This window comes from Sphaeramia orbicularis, chromosome 1 (genome assembly GCF_902148855.1).
Source record: "Sphaeramia orbicularis chromosome 1, fSphaOr1.1, whole genome shotgun sequence".
NCBI lineage: Eukaryota > Metazoa > Chordata > Actinopteri > Kurtiformes > Apogonidae > Sphaeramia > Sphaeramia orbicularis.
The window spans coordinates 23,068,007-23,084,995 of record NC_043957.1 but is presented as its reverse complement, the minus strand read 5'-3'; the positions used below and the strand labels follow the sequence as shown (position 1 = coordinate 23,084,995).

Below are 16,989 nucleotides of genomic sequence, written 5' to 3'. Positions count from 1 at the left end.
CACACATTTTTTCAGGTTTTTACAATAATTTATCACTTGTCTTTGTTGAATCAATGGTTCTCTTTAGAGCAACCATAAGTAAACCCAATGAGACCCTGTCCATCTGGCAAAACATTTTGTCCTTATTAGCAAAACTTGGTGCATAAAGCATAATCATAAAGTAAATTCGCCTGAAGCTGAGTGTGCACAAACACAAGTCTGTCCGTATGTGCATTTCACCTCACAGCTTGTAAAAGGAAATTTGGAGGCACAGAAGCCAGTGTTGTAACACCAGAAAAAAAAAAAACTTTAATATGGGTAGAAACTTGCAATAATAAGCTTAAATGTATCAACCTTAATTTACAAGCACAACTTCTGACGAGACGTTTTGACATGTTTAATATTCACAACTACAAAAGCAAGACAGAGCCCATGTATGTGAAGTCAGTTGAAGTGTAAGCTTGCAATATGCCATGTGTTTGTGCATCTGTGTTGCTTGCTAGCTGTCAAACTGGAAGATGAAGCTCAGAAGTGGAAAAAGCCGAGAGGTTTAAAAGGGAAATAGTCTACAGTGGAGAGAGTTAAAGGAGAGATTCTGTTGGCTTCCTGCAAACATGCACACACACATTTGTGCAAAAAATGTAAAAACTGCTGAATGGATGACAAGAATGTATTCAAGAGCCAAGGACGCATACATAACAAAGCCCAGAGCATGCACATGGGCACATGTGCACGCGCACACACATACAGTTACACACACGCTTACACACAGAGTCCCCTTCCCGGACACTTTGCTCTCGAGAGGGCGGAAAAATTAATGAGAGTACAATCCTTTATCACCCTTGAGACAGAGAGAGAGAGGAAGAGAGAGAGGGTAATCCAGTGTCCTCCCTTTGCTGTGGTTGCCATGGGAACCCCCATTTCACCGTGGGAACTCACTTCTGAGTTTCACAATCCTCTTGTATCCTGTCTGGACTGGAACACAATTAATACAGAAAAACACACAAACACAACAGAAAATGATGTCCTTCAGTGCACGCCCTACAGCACTGTTTACCCCAAAATTAGGGCCTCATCTGTTAATGAAGAAACAGGATGCATCCAGGTGATTACAGGAGGGTAAATCTCTTTACTCCAGGTTAAAAAGGCAACAACAAAAAACTGTTTCCTTGTCAGTTTTTCTGCTGTTTCCTGCTCATTTCAGGTTGAGATCAATGACTAGTGGCTTTGGTGATTTGATAAACCAATCAAGAAGGATAAAGGAATTTCAAGAATGACAGTCTTCCTTCTGAAACCAGTCTTTCTGTAATTCTTGTTTTTTCTCATATTAACTCTTCCTACAATCTTTCCATACATCTGACCTTACTGTTTTTATATCTAAATCTATGCAGATCTTACAGTGGTTTGGTCATAACCTACAGGCAAATCACAGTAGTTTTTAATGTCAATAGAAGTATTTTGGGTTTTGTATTTTATGTCTATTCTGTTGTTTAGATATTTGCATGAGTTGCACAAAGAGCTGGATTTAATCAGTAACAAGTCAAAACAAAGGTCTGCATAATATTACAGCAGGAAAAGAAGATAATTAAGACTGTATGCAAGTGCTAATAAAGTAACCCAGACTTCTGTTTGTGTTGCTAGTTCTTGCTTATACTTTGTCTACTCAGTTTTTCAATGGCTAGACTTTAATTCCAGTTTTAAGCCAAGCTAAATTTGCTTAGCCTGCTAAGATATTTTTGCTCACTAAAAAACAATTTGATTATTTTCAGCTTCTTTCTTGTGGGGATGTTTTTGCTGTGTGATTTGTTGTTCACTGTAAAGCCTGCATTTCATTCACTATCCAAATATTCTACAATTCAAAAATCCTTAAATCACAATAAATCTTGTTCTATTAGACAGATTTCTCTCTGTAGATTAGTTGGAAAATGAGAACAATGTGTTTTCCTTTTGTTCCAAGCAGTAAAAGAGCTATAGCATGTCGTGTTTGAATTAATGATGACAACATGTACTGTGAGTTCATTAATGAGGCATATGTTCACATTATGAGGGTTATTAATAAATTAATTCATGTAGAACAATTAGTGTGAAGATACATTGGGTAAAAAGGGGACTGAGGATTCATCTAAACATATAATTCAGCCCCCTGTGGAAGCGTCCTTTATATCCACGAAGCTAAGGAGGGTCATTTTAATCCTGTCCATCTGTATGAGTTACAGCAGCTTAATAAACCCTGGATGCCCACAACACACACACTGAAACAAGCTGATATACACATGCATGCATAGTTAAACAAGGGACAGGGCAGGGTCAAGGTGTGAGTGATGGATGAGATGGGAGTATTTCCACAGTTGGCCCATCATTCAACATCAGCCATGAAACACACAGGGAACGTCCTCTCCTCTGTCTGCGCTTTACTCCATCGTCCATTGCTTTTCCCTTTATCTCCTCTTGCACTCAACCTTTCCCTCTATCATCTCTCATTTTTCTCCACAGCTTTTTCCTCTCTCTTGGCCCAATTATTTCCTCCTCTGCTCTGCTCCTCCTTATTCTGTCTCTCTGTCTTTCTTTATATAGTGCAGTATAATTTCCCATTTTCATTCCGTATCATTTCTTGCATATCTCTTGTCTTTTTTTTTTTTTTTTTGGTGATTCTCTTCTCAGTGCCATACCCTTCCCCTTTCTCCAAGCCACTTTTTCTCCGCGCCCTCCCCGTGCCATCTCCACAAAGAACTGCCTTTGGGTAGAGCTTTACTGTGCCTGTCAGAAGCTTGATTCTCAGCCGACAGATAAACTACAAACTCACTCAATAATTAACATTGACAGAAAGACGGAGAAGCAGCTAAGTGATAAAGATATAGATGTAGTAAAGTGAGGGTGGGGGAAAGACGGAGAAAAACAGAGGGTGGCGGTGGGGGCCAATTAGAGAAGAAGTTGAGGGAAAAAAACGACTTGATGACTACATAAAAACCATGCAACTGAACAAAGGGAAGAGAGAGGTTAAGACCCCGACGCCTTGAGCTTTTTACTGTAAACAACTGCAAATGTTACGTGATCTCCACACTTTGCCTTCTCTCCCTAATTGCCTCATTGTCTCATCTTCATGGTCTTCCACCCTCTCTGCAAGAAGCGCCTCCTCCCCCCTGACGTCCCACTCCGTCATGTTCTCTTCCTTGTATCAAACTTTCCCTCTCCTCCGGTGCCAACACAGGTAATAAAGGTCAGGCAGACATTACCAATCAAATCAGATCACATCACCCTGATCTTTTTGACATCATCCTCTCCACTCTTGGCTGGAATACACATGCTAAAGCCTGCTGCTGGAACATTTTCATAAGCATCAGTCATTAGCATCAAAGAATTATCCATAGGGGACAAGAAGTACATGCTCAGTGAACACACATAGGGTATGGCCAGGCGTTTAGCACCTGCAAAAAACATGAAATTTAGAGATTTATTTGTGTTTTTCTTGGTTTCCTACACACATGACAACAGCCTGTGGAATGACTTCTGTATAGAAGATTTCTACTCTACAGTAATAACAGTGCACAACACCAGCCACCATTACTTTAGAAAAGGAGTCCAAACAATGTATATAAATGAACAGGATGCTAACTGCAGGAGATTTAACACCAACCACTACCAATACAATGAGATTAAACTGCCCCCTTTTCTCCTTTAAAATATCTTAGTGTTTTGTAATTCAACAGCTAAACTATTCTTGTTGTGTTTGTTTGTGTAGTAGAATTATATGTACATTTCAAGTTCAATATCATTAGCATAATTGCCAGTCATTTTTTTAGGTCATAGCCAATGATGAAAAAAGAATCAGCAATGATTGGAGAGTAAAGTTACGCAGATATCACAATTAGACCAAAAATATGATTTAAGCTTGTATGCTTACATGCTTATGTAAAATTTGCATTTCTAAGCGAACACTGATACTGCTATAGAGGAGCAGAGAAGCACTGAACAACTCAGAAGCAGGCATAAGCATTTTGGCAGAACACCCCCCCCCCCCCCCCCCCCCCCCCCCCCCCCCCCAGTTCCTCTACATATAAATTAGTGATTAGTAATTAGACTCTATCATAGTTCAAGAAACTGAGTCATTCCTTTAGAATAGAGCTACCTAACATCAACAAACGTCCAGGTCCCAGCACAAAACAGGTTCCAATACAACTTTCACAGGCCCAAACCTTACACACTGAATCTTCAATAAAACTAGGGATGCAATGGTACAGATTATCCATGGTTCGGTGCGTATTGCGATTCTTGAGTCACAGATCACAATATGGTTCGGATCCAGAGCCCGGCTGTGTGTCGAAATGTAACTGAGAGCTGATGGAAAGCTTTGAGGCTTATTTATGCTCGCTTTACGTACGTAATAAGTTCGTCCGTTTCTAACACTGTCATGCGTCACTGCCTTCATACTTCCACGCATCCTGTACATTGAAATGAGTGTTTCTCAATCAATCTACCAGTGGGGAACGCTGTTAATTAACATACTGGCTGAATACCATGAAAAAGAGTAAAGTTTTTTGAGAAAAATAAGAAAGTCAATAATAATAAACATGGTGACGACAGAGGAGGTTCTACTAATGTGGGTACTGATGTTAATATTGAGAAGGGCAGTTGTTATAAATATGTTGGTAGTTTTCACTAACTCACACAGTCACCCTTTGAAAAGTTCTGCTATTTATGGAAACTATTCTGTTCAAGTCTCAACACTGCCTCCATGGTTCCCAGTGACACAGATCCACAAGCTCCTGAAAAACAGACAGAATTATGTACAGAATGTACGCAGAGGATGGACAGAACGCTACGTCCGTATCCATCTGTGTGTTTAACGTAGAGCATAAATGAGCTCTTACTCTGAACTGGATCTGAGTAAGTCAAACAGGCTGGGTGCACCGCACTCTGGCCAGCTGGTGTTACACCCAGCCAGGCACCGCATCCGGCTCCAACCAATGACAGTAGAATTCCGTAAGTCTGGCAAAGCTCTAATATAAACACGAGTTGTCCGGAAATGTCATTTGAAAATGATAAATGAGCTGTACCATGATAAATACTCATATTGAACCGCGATGGTACAACATGTACCACTGCACCCCTAAATAAAACCAAGTCCAAGTTAATCAAATGTCATTAACAAGGCTTTCTGATTAAATAAACAGACAGCTGAATCAGACAAAACCAAGTGTCACACTGTCCAAGAAGCAACACAAGCTATAGGGAGGGTACTGGATGGTTGGATGAGAGCGTCTGTGGTGGTCATAGGCAGGTTTCATTACCTTAGGTCACAAAGGTCTCACTAATTATTTCTTCAGTTTGAGGGTGACCTGACAGTCAAGTGTCAGGGTGCTACCACAGACGCAAAAATGCCTTTAACAGAAAATCTCTGTTTCCATCAGCTCAGACTAAATGGCACTTGTTCTCAATCACCACAGTTCTTTTCACTCTGCACATTCGCTGTCAAATAAAGGCATATAAATTGTGGTGAAAAACATTCCCACATTTTCTGGTTTCATGCTACTGTATGGTAAGTTAAATAGTTCCTGCCCTAATTTCATAGTTATAGACTTGAAAGTGGCATCTGTTGCACTTTCTGAAATATCCCACTTTTCCTTTAAGGGATGAAACATACAGTTTCACATCATATTTCATCAAGGTAAAAACTGGGCATCAATTACAAGATCCCAAATAATAGTCAGTTTTAAGAGTGACACAAACAAATAAAAGCCAGTCTTCAAATACAAAATTACAAGTTACAAGGTATGGATACACTTACGTGTCAAGTTCTGTGCTCTCAGTTAAGATCAACACTCTCTGAAGTGTTACTGTGTGTTACAGTCTGATTTGAGCTGCTGCACCTATGGGTGTCTGACTTTTGTATTGAAACTGTCATTTTTAGAAACTAGTGGGACAGGAAAACAATATTTACACAATAAAAACTCTGTTAAGTAATGAATGGTTTCTATTCACCGAAAGGATAGAAGGGTTTCTTTAATGGTTAAGGAAGGTGTTTTATTTGTATAAAAGGTGCAGTTCAGACCTTCACATCTTCACAAAATGAAACAGATCAAAATGTGGTTTCAAACTAAATACGACCATTTCTACTTTTTAAACCGAGGAAGACATGCCCATAAATAAAATAAATAAATAATAGATAAATAAAAGCCCAGTCACTCTCTGAGAAATACGGCATAATCATATTTAGATGTCTAGATCACTTAGTTAATACTTACAAAACCTACACGGGGTGCATTGTTGAAATGTGGTAAAAATCTACAAAATATGCAGTTTGGATGAGTAACCTTGAGTGTAAATGAATGAATGAATGAATGAATGAATGAATGAATGAGCAGTCTGCTCACTAGTTTGCCATGCTCTTTGTGGTCTGATCACTCCCTCACTTTCACTTTGGAATCCAAACACACAGACTTGATTAAATATATCCCACTTAAACTTCATAAACCTTCCTTTTAAGTGCGATGGTGCAAGAGAGTGTCTCTGAAGTGGGCCAAGATAAGTTACTGTCAAGTTTGTCAAGTCCTCTGACTCCACCCCTTCAGAGTGTGACAGCTGGTAGCCATGGAAACATGAGCAGGAACCATGTTAATTGGCTGAAACGATTCTGACAGTTCACCCCTCTTTGATTAAGACCTCCTCCGATCCATCGCTGTCTCTCTATTGCACATGCACACATACTTCATCCCAATTAAGACCACTGAGAATGATCAGGGTAAGGAATGAGAAAATAAAAAACATCAGACTGACACTGAGTAGGAAGGAATGAGAACCTGAGAAAAAGAGCATGAGAGGGGAAGAAAAGCAGGCAGAGAAAGGTACTTGTACTGTATAAGAGTGACAGAATCAGCTTTTCTCATCTTTAAACAAAGGAAACGCTCTGAATGTTTCATGCACTGCTGAATAAGTTATGCCTGCATGTGTGTGTGTGTGTGTGTGTGTGTGTGTGTGTGTGTGTGTGTGAACTGCCCCTCCACCTCCGCTCATGTATGTGTAAGTTTCTGTGTGTGTCATATGTTACATTAAAGGAATGGGAAGATTGTCACATGGAAAGCTCAGCAATTCACAAAGCAGCCACTTTATTCCACTCTTACAGTACAGCAGGACGTCTCCTCTGAAAGAAAAAAGGGGAATAATAGAAATCAATGTAGCTTGGAAGAAATACAAGAGAATGTTATATAACAGCCAAAGCCAATCTTGTTTTTGTTTCGAATAAGATGCTGGTAAAATTGTAAGATGTGCTGTAGGGTGGAGGGATGTAATGTTGTAAACATGGTACAAAGGAGCAGGACGGCTGTGTTTCTGAGTGGAATGAAATGGAAGGAAGGAGATAGGGAATTAATTTGTAATACTATGTACTGAATGCCAAAAATTTTTTTCAAAAAAACAAAAAGGAAGGAAGATGGGGTCACCTCAGGAAAAAATGGGACTAACAGCTCTTGGGAACCCACCCCCCACCCCCCCAAGTGCGCTCACATTAATGTCCCTGTCAAACAACGTCCACCCACATTACTTCCCCCGCAGATCACTCACATTTAAGTACACACAGAATAAGAAAGACGTTTGCACACATACACCATAAATACTGTACATATTTATAAATATACGATATGACGTATGCCAGTTGCTGCGCTGGAAGCACACACAGTGATAGTAGAACAGACAGGCACAAAAAAACAAACAAATATTGCGAGCGGAAGTAACCAGGCCGTTGGGGCAGAGCTACACTGTTGCCAAGCAACCAGGTGATTCCTCTAAAGAGCCTCTCCGTGGGAGATTCCCTCGTTTGTGTGAGGGCATTCACTTGTTTGTGTGTGCGTGCGTATGTGCAAGTGTGTCCAGTAAGTTAGTGCTGACACAGTGAGCGTAAGATGTTCAGGGATGCGACCATGGTAACCACCCAGCAGGCTATTGAGGAGCTCAGTGCACAGCATTTGTAGTTTTCCTTTTTTTTTTTTTTAAACTTCCTCTCGGTCGTTTTTTTTATTCAGCAATTATGTATTTATATTTTATAGAGTACACAGAGTGCTGACGGTGGCAAATACCAGACGAGTGCACAACGACACATGCACACACAAGCTGGAGAACACACACAGACACACACTTAGAGCCATAAGCAGTGGAAAATATTCAATTTGGAAAGCCTTGACAAATCCCTGAGGTGTTGCTGACGTTTATGCACACTTCAGAGTATTCATAGCCGCTCATACACACTACAGACAGTGCTGACAAACACACACACGCTCACACCTTCAGCAGAAGTGGATAAAGATGGAGAGTGAGAGACAGACATACAGGGAGGGAGGGGGAAGTGAGGTGAGACGATGAAGAGGGAAGCAGAGCGAGGTTCGGGAGGTGACGTGAGTTTTTACTATTTGTGACTCCTTGTGCTGTATAAATGTAGGCCAGTAACAATGCCACTGACAGGCGAATGTAACACTGGAGATTCATTAGGGCTCGTCACTATGGAAACCTCCAATCAGGGAAAAATGTTAGCCATCTTTTTCTACGGCTAATGGGTCCAAGGAAATACCTGAGGTCCTACAATCCAATACACAAACACAGGGACACATGCACACGACACTGACCTTCTTCCCGTCTCCCTTGTGTTTAAACGTAAAGTAAACATCTAGGCGCGAGGTGCCTTGTAGGTACAACAGCTTTGAGAAAGTACAGAGCTGAAACACAAACAGACAATCTCTCTCTCTCTGACATTACAACAGAAACACACTTGTACATGTAAACTCGCACCCGTTTGGAGTGCTCCAGGTGAAGGATATGGGTGGCAGACGGCCCGAAGGCACCAGGACCGAGGCGGGCTGGTTTGGGTCAGAGCCAAAAGGACCACCGGTGCTAGAGTGGGGGTACGGAAGCTCCTCCTTTTCCTCCCTCATGCACCTCCACCGCCTCCTCCTCTTTCTCCTTCTCCCGCTGCCTCTCCTCTCCCTCAACTGATACATGCACCTTTTCCCCCTCCTCTCCTCATCCCCTTCCTCCTCTGTTGGTCCTCTATGCTGCTGCCTCATGCAGGTCTGGCTCCTGGGTGCCCGTCATGGCCGTGCGGTGAGCAGCCTGAACCTGGAAGAGGGGCGTAGGGGCGGTGGCACACTGTTCAGGACGCGGAAAACACGGATGAATGTGCATGTGTGAGACATTACAAGCTCACTATGAAAGACTGCAAACAAAATAAAGTGTGAAGACAGGGCTCCGTTTAAAATAATACAACTTCTTAAAAATAAATTAAAAAACATATAGTAATATAAGGAAAATGGGCAGAGTTAGATGCACGCGCGCCTCTAGTACCCATTAAATACACAAATAATAGCACTGCTCAAAACTATGCCGTTAGCATTATAATACTATAAGTACTTAGTGAGTCTGTCAGCATTGAAGCAAACAATTTGCCCTGATGAATTTGTGTGACATGTTCTTTCTGCCAGTGAGGAGATAAAACAGCGGACAAGTTCAGAACAGCTGCTGGTGGCTACAGATGTCGGATCATACCGTAATCCTGGTTTTTGTACAGATACATCACTGAAGCACCAGTGTAAACATGGTTTTAAGGGAGGAAAGCTGCATTATGTCATTATGATAAGTGTAAAACATTTCAGTTCATTATAAAATTATGGCAAGGCACATCAGTTGTGGTACTGGGTAATTAATGTGACATGGATTTTTCATGTCATGTCAGACACCCAATAACCAGCATTATTACATCTAAGTTCAAGCAGATGTGTTCTTATCTAAAATTGGTAGAAAACAGCAGGTAATTTTTCAATACTTGATAGCATCTAATCAGTTCAGCCACTGTCATTAAATAATCCGTTTTCAGTACAGACCCTATTAACATATGGTTTACTGAATACTTCAAGAAAAGACTTAATATAGAATTGTAACTGGAAGTAAACAACTTATTAACAAAATAATGAAAAAAATAAAAATGGAAGGATTCGCCTTTAGAAGCTGATATGAAAATGACATTGCAGTGTGCACTTTTCTGACACTTAATTGGACATTTGTCAGGATCGGAAAAATATTTGTGGCTTGACATGTCATACTGCTTATTTACAGTCTGCATTAGCATTTTAAGACTCAGCCTGTACTACTCATGTCTCTGGCTAAATAAAAACTGAACTCTCCAGTCAGTTCTCTCTTGCATTTATTGCCTTGATGAGATTTTATTTAATTCTTAAATGCTGCACTCAGCAACAACTGTTTTGGTTTAATAAGCAAGTGTTAGTCCACCAAACTGCTGGTCCCTCTGCTATTTAAGATGCATTGTTTACATGTACATTATGTTAGGGAAGAAAAACATAGGACATCATTTGTCCATCAGACAGATAAGAAAGTCCTTTACTTATCCTGAAGGAAAGTCAGGAGCTGAATATCAGCTCTGCTGGACTGTTGAAGTAGCAGAGACCTGCATTATTAAATGCTCTTTAAAGTTACGGTGTGGAGTTGGAAACTGGAGTGAGACAACATAAAATGACACAATCTCTACAATTCACCAAAATGGTAGGCTGTTGGCATCAGTAAGGCAGATGACACTCTAAGATCACCACATCACTTCTAGAGAGAGTGTGTGTGTTGCCTGAATTTATGTGTGTTGCCTAGTGTCTGTCTCCAAAAGCAAACTTGAACTGAGACAAGTATCAAAGCTGGCACTCAGTCTTGACAGCTGACCTTTTACCCTTTAGCAAAGCAGCATATGGGAAAAAAATTATATGTCTCTGTTATTCTCTAAAACAGTGCGTGACCTTCACAAGTAAAAAAACCAAGCCATGGTGAGCAGTGACAAGCAGGAAAACATAAATCTACCCAAACTTAAACAGAGTGAGGTATTAGATACATTTGCAAAGGTGCAAACAGACTCGTGCAGACAACAGGAAGCACTTAGATCCCTTTGTTATACACTAATCCCACAGCTGCACTTCTCTGTGATGACAGGAGGTCATTACCGCTGATGCATTTAATCCAGGGTGGCTTTAAACAATCTGGATCTACATGGAGAAAGTAGCTTAAAATGCAGCTTCATGTTGCCATAGAGGGAATAAAGTCAGAATTCAGGAAACTAATATTGTCAGTTCTACATTTCCACTCTAAGCTTTTAAAGTTTATTGCACTTCTCTGAGTTATAATTAACTAAAATGTCATGAAGTACAGTGACACTGTCTAGAGACAGCTTCCTATGTTTCATTTTATAAGTACTGAGTGGAATATGTTGAAGCATTGAATATCATGCAAGAAGTGTCAAACTGAATGATAATCGTGGTATAAATTAGGAGTGTGATCATGAGAGCAGAGTCATTTCTTTGCATAAGTTTTTTATTCCATTCTCAGCTTGACTGGGTAGTATGCAGTGGAGTTTGGCAGAAAAAGATAAGGCTGGACCATGTGACACAGTCCTCACTGTCACGAGTCCACAACGTTCGCTTCCCACTGGTCCACCGTGTGCCCATTCCATCGCTTATTGATCCCCAGAGATTGTGGTGTATCTATTCCAAAGCTAACGATTTGATACTGAGCAGGAGCTGGAGTTGGATCGTTATGACAACTAACATGAAGAAGAATCAAGACAATAGAAGTCTGAGCCAACCAAAGGGTCCACGCAGATTATTCCTACAGAGTAACTGGACAACAGGAGAGCTGGCATGCAGCAAGTTTAGAACCTGAAAAGAGTATATGTGTGTGCATGATTTTGATGAAAATAATGAGATTAAATCTGCCAGTACGATTCTTTCTGTTATGTTTTCATAGCATTATATGAGGAGCCAGGGCCACACAGTTTAAGGCGTTTTTTTTTTTGTTGTTATTCACCAGTAGGCTGGCTGTGGTGAACATCAATTAACCATTGCAGAACAAAAAGCCAGTATTAAAAATGTGCTGCTGATAAGTCTTCAGCTTCTACGAGCATTTTCAAAACAGACAGGCCTGCTAAATCTCACACAATCAATCAGAATAATAAGTCTTTAGTATCTCAAAAAGACCTCTGAAAATGATTTACAATCTTTTGTTGCTTATTCATACTGTGCAAGCAGTAAAAAAACAAAAATATATATGAAATGCTCAAATTGGCAACCAAGACTTTTTAAAGCAGTTTTCCCAGACAGAATTAAAGCAGACAGAACAAACAAGACATAACCAGAACATCAAACAATTTGTTGTTTTCACTGTGAGGGTTTTCTCCTCCAAAAGGCCAGCCAATAACACATACCGATGACATCCATGAAGCTATAATCCACAGCGTTATTGGCTCAAAATGTTCAAACCAAAGGAATCCGTTTAATACATAATAAACTGTAAATAATATATAGGACAAAATACTGAAAACAGGTCTCAACATCTACATAGGATTCAATAATGTAAACATAATTATACCTGATATAAAGTAAAGAAGCTCTAGTAAGTTGGAATACAGTACCAAATGCACGGTGTAATTTTCTGATATCTTTCTCTTTTATTATTCATTTTTTCTGTCGGTTTCTGGAAGATCCATCGTCATTAACAAAAGGCGACATCACAGGATCTGGACATTTTCTATTGTGCCAGAAGCATTTATCCAGCGCAGTGCTCGGGACAGGAGAGGTTAGAAAAAGTACATTATAACAAAAAAGAAGGAAAAAACTTTGCCTTGGATTCTTACCGGGGAACAGCGTCCATCCAACAGCGTCAGTCACTCCGGGTCCGCCGTGCGCCCTGTGCTCCCGGAGCCCCGGTGCTCCATCTGAGAGCGGTCCGCCGGTCCTCTGCCTCCTCCCCCCGCAGATATCCAAAACCTCAGTCCCGCTTGTCGGGAGGATTAGAAAAGAAGCAAAACGAAGAATAAAATGTGCCGCTGAAGTTTTTGTAAACGGGGAAAGTAAAGTTAAACCAAACGGACCGGTCCCCGTGCGTCTGCGTCCTCAGCCGCCGGACGCGTTACGCAGTGTCAGGTAGCGGAGTTCAGGCGCACCGGGGAGACGGAGAACCGCGTCAAGCCACTCACACATACACACAAGAACACCGGACATATTCACATTTTATCTTCAAAATAAGGCGCTCCACTCCCGGAAGTCCACCTCTAAAATATATGGGCTTCAGGAACAATATTTTAAAAACACCCAAGTTAAAAAGACACTTAACTTAGCAAAACAGTTACTTTGACATTTTAGGTTAGGGGCCCCTAAAATAACGACTAAACTAGTAGTTTACATCAGTTAGCTGTCAGGGATATTAGTCAAAAATGCAAACTTTACTGTTTTAATTTGCTTCCGAAACATTGTAAATCCGCATATTCAATGCAAATTAAATTCTGCATCGTGTCCTAAAAGTTAGCCACCAAGCAATGCTAGTTAGCTAGATGCTAATAAAAGAGGCTACTTTTTTAACTAGCCTAATTAGCTTACGAACACATAAAATACACTTTTTAATTAGCTAAGCATAGATTGTAAAACACTTTAATTTGGTATTTTCAAAATAATTTCAGTTGTCTCTCTTCATACCTGACTTTTATTAGCGAATTCTTAACCGCATAGTAGCTAACACCATCTTGTTAGGCTACTAGCTTAATTAAGCTAGCCCAGTGTTTTAACACCAAAGCGAACATGATAAACTTAATTTCAACGCGACAATGCTTAGTGGCTACCATCCGCAAACACCTCTTTACCAGTACAACACTTAAGCCTTTTAAATTAAGTTTATTAGTTGACCTAGCTGCTGTTTTATTCATTTTGTCACAGGTTCTTGTCATGGCTAAATCCAAAACAAACTATTTTAACTTTCCTGAGTAAAGCCTTGGTATTATGTGAGCACCAACGGCGCTTTATTTTGAAAGATTTGCCTGGAGAACTTTATTCTTCATACCGATAACTTGACACTGACGGAATGAGTCACAGCATGTGACTCGTCCCTTCATCCCCTTCTCCTCCTCACAGGAGCTACACCCCGTCCCAGCCCATCCCAGTACCCCCGTTCTGCCAAGCGGTTATCTCACCGGAACGGCCCCGGACGGTGTGTGGGAGTGGGAGTGGGCGGGGGAGGCTGTCACGAGGGGGATGATGCTCCACAGTCCCACTCAGCAGGGGTGTGATTCTCTAAACACTAAGGTGTGGCAGAGCTCCAACATGATAACTCACAATCAGCTTATGTTAGGTGAGGTTTTACAGGACAGGGGATTACTGAAGAGTGATGGACTTTACTGTTCTGTTCATAAAAGACATCAAAAAGGAAAATAAGACAGATTACATACAATAAGCAAACTAGAATAGCACTGACACTGAAGCACCCTGTTAAAAAGCAAATGTCAGACCACTTTACTTTATATAGTAATGCATCAAGGTGAACACTGGTTATGTAATTCTATTATTCAACCAAAGACTGAACGTTAAAAACCAAAAATGACACAAAGAAGCCCCAACCTGTGAAATGTTGTCATTTTCTTTCTTTCTTTCTTTCTTTCTTTCTTTCTTTCTTTCTTTCTTTCTTTCTTTCTTTCCAATAAAACAACCACTTGTTGCAAAGCTGATCACTTTTTTGTGTTTAAAGAAGCCAAATATTAAGCAAGTGACTCTAATAAGGGGCACATTTCCAAACTGCAATTTTTTTTATTCGCATTTCGTTAACATATTTTTTAAAAATCTGTGTGGAAACGTTAAAATTTGGAGTAACATATCACAAAAAGACAGTTGGAAAAAGCTGACTTCGCTATAAAAGATAAATGAGAGAAAAGAGCAAAGAAAACTGATTTAGCAAACAAGTGTTCAGAGAACGCAAACCTCTGCCAAGCACCCCGAATGGTGTGCATGTGTGGATCGACTATTTCTATTTAAATTAAACTGTTTCAAGGTTGTTCCATACAGCAGAAAAAGTTGAAGCTTGGTACCAGTCATGTGTATGTCAAATTATATTCAGTTCCAATCAATATTTGTTGAGTTATAATGAAAAATGTGTCGTAAATGGGATTTTTAATGTTAAATTGAAATGTCCACAAAGTCCACATTCCACAGTGGATGTGGACAATTTTGTGCCAGATACAAGGCATTGTTATAAGTTACAGGTGTATCAAATTGGAGGCTAATCGGAATGATTTTGAATTTTTTATGAATTTTCGAAAATTGCTCAATGATGAGAGATAGGAAAATTTGAGATTTTGTGACCTTGCTGTGACCTTGACTTTGGCCTCCTTGGCCCAAAATTTTAATGGGTTCGTCCCAGGGCCTCAGACTATCTGTGGGTAAAATTTTGTAAGATGGTTGGAATGTTTTTCCCGTAAAGTTGCTAACAAACAAACAAACACACACGCAAACAAACAAACACACAAAGCAAAGTGATCACAATACCTCCTGGTGGAGGTAATAAATATCTTTGTATGTGTGGAGCAATAAGAACACATTATTCACTGAAATGATATAATATGATATAATGGTATTAAGACCCAATGCTACTTTTGTGCGATATATCTAACCCTCCTTAAGTGATTTATTACAGTTTATTATTATCGTATCTTCTGTATTTTGCATTTTATCAGTGTAAATCAAGTATATCCAGTATTTAATTTCCTGATCATGAAGATATTCATAAAAGCTCTGATTATGTTGAAGGTTATTATATCAAAAACAGAGAAAACTGCAGAAAAAGTCACTTTTTCAGTAAAATATTTCATCAACTGAATATAAACCAAACATTTCCATCCACTGTCATTTATCAAACTCTATGGGTTTTACTGGTGAATCCATGTTGTAGAAGATGAAGTGTTTCCACTGTAACTACGGAGCCTCTGAACGTCCAAATGGGTCATATCTGATGACCATGTAAAGATGACAAACTGCATTTTACACCATATATTTACATGTATTGATAGGATTAGTGGATCAACAGGTATGAAACAGTTTAGATCAGTAGATGCTTTTGGTCGGTGATGGATGTTTGGGTCTTTGTCATAAATGACATATAGGATCAAAATTGTAACAAAACACAAAGTTCTAATCCAGGACTTTTTAATATTTGCATGAAAGTAGTGTATGGAATCATTTCAGTTGAAGTTCAAATTCAGTTCAAATTTGCATTAGGATAGAAACCCACGTAAACCATGTAATAAATAACTAGAGGATGTGTGATTTGTTCATGTTATTTCGCTTTCAAGTTTCAACTAATTACTTTTAGTTTTGGGACATGTGCACATCCATATAAGGGGAAATGAATATGTGTATATATTACAGTCAGTGAGACCGATGCAATACTAGCAAGACAGGGAGTAAAACAGGCAGAATAATACTTGCATCTTAAAATGGTGCAGAAATTATCCAGTGCTCATTTTTCTTGGGGCTGCCAGAGCTTCCCTGAAGGCCCCCTTGGCAGTCTCTGGTCCCCACTCTGGGATTTAATATTAGACCTACACTACCGGTCTAAGCAAACAGCTCACAGGGAGCGCTCCCTTTAAATGTTCTCCCGCTAATTTTTTTAATATCCACATATGGTCTCTGCATAAATTTGTGGGGATGTTTTTGTTTGATGTTTGTACTCGATTAGATAAAAACCAGCATCCCACGATAGGGCCTCTGTGAGGACATAATGCTCATTACACACTAGAACATAGTTTTGGATGGATTAAATGCACTGACATCTTTGCTATTCTTAGATACTACTAGCAAGGCAAAAAAAATGAAGTTCCGTCTCGATGTGGTGCCAGAGAAAGAGCCTTAAATGAACAGGATTTATTCTCTGTGCAGCAGCCCTTTTACATTTCAGACTCAACTTGTCAGAGCCAGCTCTACATTGTCATGGCATGTTCAGACTGAATGGAAAATGGAATTTAGTGGTGCAGCAATTTTATATAATGCCATCTTGAGTGAATAATTCACACTTTTCGTAAGACTGTACGCATCTGCTTCAAAAATGTAAAATCATAAAAAGGGAAATGACTCAAAGTAGAGGAGATGAGTGAAAGGGTCAAAGGATGGGGGGGGTGTTGTGCAGAATATAAAGCCCCTACAGGCAAATATGTGACTT

The 16,989-nt window shown here is 39.9% G+C and overlaps 1 protein-coding gene across 1 annotated transcript in view; it reads right to left on the bottom strand.

Moving 5' to 3' along the window:
- Nucleotides 1–9,057, bottom strand: part of LOC115415790 (voltage-dependent T-type calcium channel subunit alpha-1H-like) — a 114,788-nt gene extending 105,731 nt beyond the window's left edge. The window contains 5 exon segments of the mRNA XM_030129463.1: nucleotides 8,784–8,866; nucleotides 8,868–8,891; nucleotides 8,893–8,984; nucleotides 8,987–9,023; nucleotides 9,025–9,057. Of these exon segments, the coding sequence (XP_029985323.1) occupies nucleotides 8,784–8,866; nucleotides 8,868–8,891; nucleotides 8,893–8,984; nucleotides 8,987–9,023; nucleotides 9,025–9,057 (269 nt within the window).
- Nucleotides 9,058–16,989: the final 7,932 nt, after the last annotated feature.